General features: G+C 37.2%; 1 protein-coding gene across 1 annotated transcript in view; it reads left to right on the forward strand.

Moving 5' to 3' along the window:
- The window catches only part of SUCLA2 (succinate-CoA ligase ADP-forming subunit beta), a 43359-nt gene extending 39298 nt beyond the window's left edge, over positions 1-4061 (forward strand). Inside the window, exons 9-11 of the mRNA XM_038569524.1 lie at positions 753-873; positions 1330-1418; positions 3281-4061. Of these exons, the coding sequence (XP_038425452.1) occupies positions 753-873; positions 1330-1418; positions 3281-3355 (285 nt within the window). The 3' untranslated portion in view covers positions 3356-4061. The remainder of the gene's footprint in view (positions 1-752; positions 874-1329; positions 1419-3280) is intronic.
- The last annotated feature ends 4919 nt before the right edge of the window (positions 4062-8980 follow it).

Below are 8980 nucleotides of genomic sequence, written 5' to 3' on the forward strand. Positions count from 1 at the left end.
ATCATTCACAGAAAAGGTAGAAGAGTAGATGGAGAAGGTTGCCTGTAGTCGGAGGCCAGTGGCCCAGAGGTGCTAGCTGTCCCAGAACCTTCCTAGCTGCCCTAAGAGTAGAGGGGAACAGTATCTTGGTATGTCTGTAACCCATTTGTATTTCACTAGTTGGAAGCTCTGTTGTAGGTGAGTAAACTAAGACACTTTTTGGGGGGTGTAAGTGATAGAAGGACGGTGATTCAGACTATCAGTGATGTAAGAATGCTGATCCAAACAGGTCTTGAAGTTTAGATGTCAAGTGAAGCTAGGAGTGGGTATTCAAGAGAAGCTGAGTGATTCTGAGGTTCTGCTTTGTGTGAGGATTTGGTTGAGCTGATGGGGATAAATGAAGAAGAACTTTAAATTGGAGATCTTGTATGTGATGTTATCTTTTATCATGATCTGGGGCAGTCATGTTGGTGAACGGCGATGTTTAATAGGAAACAAGTAAATGGAATCCCCAGGGAATCCTGTTCATATGGGACAGGAGAGAAGAGACTATGAGCCAGGTGTTGAAATCACCCAAGTTGGGGAGAATAAGTTCTGATTTTAGAGAATAAGTCTCTCTAAAAGAGCTGCAGAGGATGTGATGGTCAGGCCTGAAAATAGTACCATGGAATTAATTTGTACCATAAAGTACAGACACTAGTATTTTCTTGAGAAGGAAGGACACATACTCCTTGCTTTTAAATTTTAATCTACAAAAAACATTTTATTCACAGGTACTGGCTATTCTGGTCAACATTTTTGGAGGAATCATGCGGTGTGATGTTATTGCACAGGGTATAGTTATGGCAGTAAAAGATTTGGAAATTAAAATACCTATTGTGGTACGGTTACAAGGTGAGTGTAAAAGATATCTTGGACTTGTCTGTGAACTCTGATTGTTTATAAGTTCATAATTCCAAGGAGTTCAGTTCATTTAAAATACAGTTTTCAAATAGCTGTGTCTTTTAAATGAAAATGTTATATAATAGAAATTTTTAAAGTGTGAGTTCACAAAAAATTTCTCACGTTGGGGCAAAATTGTTTATCATTTTGCGTGGTATAATTTAGTATGTTATTTATTTGTTGTGCTTTGTCTTGAATTCTGACCTGTCTGAGTTACCAGTGACATGGTAAGGCAAGATATTTCATGAGGTAATTCCAGACTTCTACAGTACTTTCTTTGGTTTTAGAAACATTTATATTAAATAATGGGAAGTACTCCTATGTTGAAATTTCACATTGTGACCAACATTTTAAATGATTTTGTGTATATATTTAAAACATCTTTATATTTGCATAAATCATTTCTAGGTACAAGAGTTGATGATGCCAAGGCACTGATAACAGACAGTGGACTTAAAATTCTTGCTTGTGATGACTTGGATGAAGCTGCTAAAATGGTAAAAAGGCTATGTTAATCTAAGGACACAAATTTGCAAAGTGTGTAAGATGGAGATACAAGTATAAGGTGCTCAGTGCTCCTAATATTCAGCAGAAATACTCAGTATTAGCAATATTAGCTGACTCATTTTAGAATCTAAGTTAGTTTCATTTATTTATTTTTATTTTTTAAGAAGATTTTATTTATTTGAGAGAGAGTGAGCATGAGTGGGGAGTAACAGAAGGACATGCAGATTCCCTGCTGAGCATGGAGCCTGACGTGGGGCTCATCCCCAGAACCCTGAGATCAGGACCTTGCCGAATGCAGACGCTTAACCAAGGCACCTCTTATTTATTTATTTTTAAAGGAAGTTTTGTTTTATATAAATATTACATGGTTCCAAAGTCAAAACTAAAGCAAGGTATATGCAGAGAAACTAACTTTTCTACTTATTCCTATTTCTTCCACGCATAACCAGCTTTTTAAAGAAGTTTTTAGTCTATCCTTCTACTTTTTAAAAATGATTAGGAAATATTTAATGTATGTGTATACATCTATATTAGAGCTCTGCTTTCTCACATTGTATGATGGTAACATATATTTTATCTCATTGCTTTTACTTAATAATCTGTCTTGGAGCACACACCATAGTAGACATAGAGATATTTTTAAATGAGAACTTTTGATTCTTTCCTACCTTTGTTTATAGACATTTCATGGAATACTCTGGGGCTATATGGTTTAATCAGCAATAAGGTTTTGAGACTTGCTGAGTTAGTGTGAAGTCATTTCATTAAAATAATGGAGGTCCTAACGTCCTTCTTTGGGACATACTTTGGGAAAGTATTTACTAGTAAATAAAAATCAACTATACTTTAGTATCAGAGAGATTTATACTCAATCCTGAGTTTAAAATTTTGAGCAAGGGAATGCTAAAGCAAAAGTGTTTCAGAGAGCTTTGTGGACATGGGGAAAAAAGTAGAAGAATCAATCAAATCTTGATCAAACAGACCATGAAAGATAAAAGTGAACAGTTGGTTTAAGTTGTGACTGCAGTGTTTTTCTACTGATTATGAGATTATGGAAGTTATGACAGTATTAATAATAATGTGATAATGATAGTAGCAACTGCTGCCACTTATTATTTATTGTGCATGCAATGCTAAGCTTTTTCTTCTGGTTTTATCTTGTTATGAATTTGGTTATATAATTTCTGTTTTTATAGATGTGGAAACAGAGGCTGAATAAATGAACTTATTCATCAAGGTCATATGTCATAAACATCAGAGTGGGATTTGAACCCAGGGGGCCTAACTGAAACCCTCTGCTGCTCTCTTCAGCAGGAGGGAGGCTGAATCTGTGTTTGGTTTTAGACATGTTTAATTTTGATATTTTGTATGGTACCAGCTGGCTATTCTCAGACAGATTGTAGAGACAACATTGGAATTCAGCTTGACAGAAAGCGAAATACTAACTCCTGGACCTAAGCTCCTATCCCGATATTGCAAGTTAAGATTGTATACGTATTATTTGAACACTTTTACACTTTTAATTAGATGTGCTTTGTATTATGTGATATCCAACTAAGACACTGTTTCTGCCTTAAAATAGATAAAATTTAGGCAATAAAAAAGAGGTATATATATACGAAATCAGAAGGTATTGAACTGGGGCATGAGTTATGAAGTATGTCAGATTTGACTATCCTTCAAGAGTGGCACATGCTTATAAGAGTGTGAAGTGGAATATAACCATGTAAGAATAGCCCAGATGTTTTAAGTGAAAAAGATTGAACATGCATTAATTTCACATTTACTAGTAGTTCTGATTTTATGGTTTTGTGGAAATAAGAGAGAAAGCTGCTTTGTTTTTTCCTTTCAGGTTGTAAAGCTCTCTGAAATAGTGAACTTAGCCAAGCAAGCCCAGGTGGATGTGAAATTTCAGTTGCCAATCTGATCTGAGTACCCAATGGATGGCTGAAGGTGTTAAATGTGCTATAATCGTTAAAAATACTGTGTTCTTTATTATTATTGTTCCTTTTCTCTTTAGTGTGTGGAGATTGTAATTGCCAGCTAGGCACAAAAACTTAAAAGCATTTGGTCTGCATTTAATTCTACTGTTCAGAGTGGGCTGTTTGTATAAAGAATGTGTAATGCAGTGATCTAGTTTGTTTTGTTGCAGCTTTCTTTTTCACTTCTATAGAATGTCATTTGCAATATGCCAGTTTACTGTTAGTTTCAACATTCTTCATTGATAAGAGTCCTATGAATAAAATAAATATGAAGATAAAGCTTTATTCTTTAGTGTTAGAAATATATTATATCTAACTAGGCTCATTAGTAGAGCAATGTATTAAAACAATGTTTTATATAAGAAGTGTTTATCTTCAACACCAAATACCTAAGTATATCAATTACTATTTATAAACAGAGCTTTCAAACACTCCCCAGAATATTCTTTTAAGTATGTCAGTGAAGTAACTTGTTATTTGAACATTGTTTTAATCATTATAAAACACTGATTACTGTAAGTATTCATGATCCTGTGGTATTGATAAGAACCAGTAGGTTTGTATCAAATAAAGGTATATTCACTAAGGACTTGGCAGACAAAATTAGCGATGTCAATTTAAGTTAATAAAAATCTCCCAATGTGACTTGGATTAATGTTTTTTCTTTTTTTCTTTTCTAAGTAAGCACAGTAGATGGTGATGTGTCCATCTTTGCGCTAAATATCTTCAAGGACCTGAGTTGTAGATCATGTACTGGGGCATGACATTACATACTGTGGAACTACCTACAGATATTTCCTTTGAATTCTGATATTTATCTGTGTACCATCTGGTACCTTCTTTAAAAAGATGTTTTCCTTTGTGTCCCTTTGTGTGTGTGTGTGTGTGTGTGTGTGTGTGTGTGTATTAATCTTTTGTTCACTGCTTAGAACAGTTGATATTTAACTGTTAACAGTGTTAATACCATGGAAAGGAATACCAGCCACATGGTAGAGACTATGTAACCGTAATGGCGAATATGAGAACTTTTACCTGTTTTGATGTTCTTAACATGTGTTCAGATATATATTCTAGGAGACATCGGATAGCATAGTGGTGATGAGCACAGAATTTGAAAGTTGTCTGGTTTGAATCTTGGCTCCACTACTTATATGAGTTTAGACCAGTTTTTAAATTTCATTGTATCTCAGTTTCCTTAGCTCCTTTCTCATCCTGACTAGAATTATTTGGTGGGGGGAAAGGGAGATAGAGACATAGGACAGCAGGTGGTGGAGGGGGAGGGAGAAAGAGGAAGAGACATCATATAAAGAGAATATATACAATATATATTTAAACCAACTATATATATATCATTATCTGCCAGTCTGCCCTTCCTGTTCGCATATTAAAAGACTAAATTAGAGCCATTAAATCATTGAAAATTGTTCAAGCCTTTGGCTTTTAATTAATAATCAAAATTCTAAAGAATGTCAGCCAATGATGAACTCAGAAAAGACTGGCATTTTGTATTAGTTGGGGTCTACTCAGGAATTTAAAATAATGCTTGGTATTTGGGAGAGGATATAATAAAGGCTGTTGTTAATACTAGTGTTTCAGTTACCTGTTCTTGTGTAATAGAATACCCTAAAACTAGGTGCTTTTCAAACAACATTTGTTATCTCATAGTTTCTGTGGGTCAGAAATTTGGAAGCAGTTTAGGTAGATGGTAGTTTTGGTACTGCAGTTATTTGATGGCTTGACTAGGGCTAGAGGACCTACTTCCAAGATGCCTTTCTCACATGGCTGTTGGCCAAATGCCTCAGTTTCTCTTGATGTGGGCCTGTCAGCAGGGCTGCTTGAATATCCTCGTGACATGGTAGCTGGCTTCCCCCAGAGCCAGTGATCCAAGGGGACAAGAGCGAAGCGACATTGCCTTTTGTGTTCTCATTTCTTTGTTCTTTGTCCTTTCTGCCACACTCTGTGTTAGACATGAGTCACCAAGTCCAGGCCACAAGAGGAAGGGAATTCAGCTCCATTCTCAAAGGGAGAAGTATCAAAGAATTTGTTGACATATTTTCAAACTATCACAACACGTGTTGGGAAGCTGATAGAGCAAACTGGATGCTGAATTAACTCAGAGATTAGTTAACTGCTAAGACTGAGGTAGTAGGGAGAGTCTGGGAGCTGGGAAGACTTCTGATGCCTGCAGCCCTGAGAAGGAGAGTGCTATGGCTTCAGCGGTGGGCCCAGGAAAACTACAGGAACATTTATCAGTGAAGGCAAGGAAAGGATGTTTCAAGGATAGAGTCATCAGTGGTGCCAAACACAGCTAAGAAGTCAAGAAACATATGGACCAAGAAATATTTAGTGGAATTGAAATGATGTAACAACTTGGTAAGTGTGATGATGGTGGTGTAGCCATGGGGAGGAAGTGGGAATTCTGTAGAGAATATAGAGTGGAAACAACTGCCTAGTAGCTGCTTAGACACCCTCCCACTGCAGCCCCTAAGCATCCATTCACCCTTGAGTATTCTTTTTTTAAGCTTTTGATTTAAATTCAATTAGCCAACATATAGTACATCATTTAGTTTCAGATGTAGTGTTCAGTAATTTATCAGTGGTGTTTAACACCCAGTGCTCATCACATCACATGCCCTCCTTGATGCTGATCACCGAGTTGTCCTACCCACCTCCCCTCTCAGAGCCCTCAGTTTGTTTCCTAGAGTTAAGAGTCTTTCATGGTTTGTCTCCCTTTCTGATTGCTTCCCCTGCAGTTTTCCCTCCCTCTCCTACGATTTTCTGCACTGTTTCTTACAGTCCACATATGAATGAGATCGTATAATTGTCTTTCTCTGTTTAACTTATTTCGCTCAGCATAATACCTTCCAGTTCTGTCCACATCAATGTAAATGGTAAGTATTCGTCCTTCCTGATAGCTAATATTCCATTGTATATATAGACCACATCTGCTTTATCCATTCATCTGTCAATAGACATCTCCGCTTTTCCCCCAGGTTGTCTATTGTCGTTGCCGCTATGAACATTGCGGGACAGGCGCCCCTTCGGATCACTACATCTGTATCTTTGGGGTAAATCCCCAGTAGTGCAATGGCTGGGTTATAGGGTAGCTCTATTTTTAACTTCTTGAGGAACTTCCATACTGTTTTCCACAGTGGCTGCACCAGCTTGCATTCCCACCAACAGTACAAGAGGGTTCCCCTTTATCTGCATAATCACCAACATTTGTGTCCTGTCTTAAGTTTTGCCATTCTCACTGGTGTGAGGTGGTATCTCATTGTGGTTTTTCCCTGATGTATTTCCCTGATGGGAAATTTCCCTGTGTATTTCCCTGATGGCCAGTGATGCGGAACATTTTTTCATGTGCTTGTTGGCCATGTGTATGTCTTCTTTGGAGAAATGTCTGTTCATGTCTTCTGGCTATTTCTTGCCTGGATTCTTTGTTTTTTTGGATGTTGAGCTTGTAGGTTCTTTATGTATCTTGGACACTAGCCCTTTTTCTGCTGTATCATTTGCAAATATCGTCTCCCATTCCATAGGTTGCCTTTTAGTTTTGTTAACTGTTTCCTTTGCTGTGCAGAAGCTTTTTGTCTTGATGAAGTCCCAATAGTTTATTATTGCTTTGGTTTCCCTTGCCTTTGGAGACACGTCTAATAAGAAGTTCCTGTGGCCGAGGTTGAAGAGGTTGTTGCATGTGCTCTCCTCTAGGATTTTGATGGATTCCTTACATTTAGGTCTTTCATCCACTTTGAGTTCAACTTTGTGTATGGTATAAGAAAAAGGTCCAGTTTTATTCTGCATGTGGCTGCTCCATTTCCCCAGCACCATTTATTGAACACAGCTGGTTTAGGGAAGGGGGTGGCTAAGGAAGATGGTGTCAGTGACCTCTTCCCTCACACCCTTTCCACCCTCTAGACAACTCTTTTCCTTACCTGTTTTTGCTATGGCTGTAAAGGTATTTTCCTTTTGCCCCACTCCTTCCCATGCCTTTACTCTGGGATCCTATTTTGGGCCTGGGGTGCAGGCACCTGGGGCTGGTCTTAGGAGGGTGCTAGGCTGCAGACTGCCTTGTACCCCCTGGACACCCTCACATGGTTTTTCTGTGTTATTTCATAAGACTCTTTGAAGTCCAATAAAGTATGTAGGAGATTTAAAAAAAAATATATATGTATAGCAAATATCCATTTGATATTCTTTGATATTGATTCTTTGATATTCTTTCCTGCTTTGTTGAAGATGAGTTGAGGACCCATTTCTGGGTTCTCTGTTCTGTTCCATTGATCTGTTTGTCTGTTTTTGTCCCAATACTGTCTTGATCACAGCTTTATAATACAGCTTGAAGTCTGGCATTGTGATGCCACCAGCTTTGGTTTTCTTTTTCGACATTCCTTTGACTATTCAGGGTCTTTTCTGGTTCCATACAAATTTTAGGATTATTTGTTCCAGCTCTGTGAAAAATGTTGGTATTTTGATAGGAGTTGCATTGAATGTGTAAATTGCCCTGGGTGGCTGCATGGACATTTGAATAATATTTATTCTTCCAGTCCATGAGCATAGAATGTTTTTCCATCTCTTTGCATCTTCCTTAATTTCTTTCCTAAGTGTTCTGTAGTTTTTATATTATGGATCTTTATCTCTTTGGTTAGGTTTATTTCTAGGTATCTTCTGGTATTTGGTGTAGTTGTAAATGGGATCGATTCCTTAATTTCTCTTTCTTCTGCCTCATTGTTAGTGTATAGAAATGTAATAGACTTCTGTGCACTGATTTTATATCTTGCCATGTTACCAATTGCTGATGATTCTTGCAACTTGGGGTTGAAATCATTCATAATTTTACTAATTTGGGTCCTTTCTTCTTTTTGATAAGTCTGACTAGGGGTTTATTGATCTTACTAATTCATTCAAAGACCCAGCTTCTAGTTTTGTTAATGTGTTCCGATCTGGTCTCTATTTCATTGATTTCTGCTCTAATTTTAAAAAATTTTTCTTCTCCTACTGGGTTTAGGCTTTATTTGCTGTTCTTTCTCTGGATCGTTTAGGTATAAGGTTAGCTTTTGTATTTGAGCTTTTCCTAAGTTTTCAAGGGAGACTTGTATTGCAGTGTACCTCCCTTTTAGGACTGCCTTTGCTGTATACCCAATGTTATGAACAGCTGTGTTGCCATTTTCATTTGTTTCCATGGATTTTTTTAATTCTTTAATTTCCCAGTTGACCTATTCATTCTTTAGTAGGATACTCTTTATCCTCCAAATGTTTGAGGTCCTTCCAAATTTCCTCTTGTGATTGAGATCAAGTTTCAAAGCATGTGGTCTGAAAATATGCAGGAAATAATCCCAACCTTTTAGTATGGATTGAGACCTGATTTGTGTCCCAGTATGTGATCTATTCTGGAGAAAATTCCATGTGCACTCGAGAAGAATGTGTATTCTATTGCTTTAGGATAGAATGTGAATATATGAAGTCCATCTGGTCCATTGTGTTATTCAAAGCCCTTCTTTCCTTGTTCATCTTCTACTTTGATGATCTGTCCTTTGCTGTAAGTGGGTTATTGATGTCCCCTACTATTATTGTAT

This window comes from Canis lupus, chromosome 22 (assembly GCF_011100685.1).
Source record: "Canis lupus familiaris isolate Mischka breed German Shepherd chromosome 22, alternate assembly UU_Cfam_GSD_1.0, whole genome shotgun sequence".
In the NCBI taxonomy this organism is placed as follows: Eukaryota; Metazoa; Chordata; class Mammalia; order Carnivora; family Canidae; genus Canis; species Canis lupus.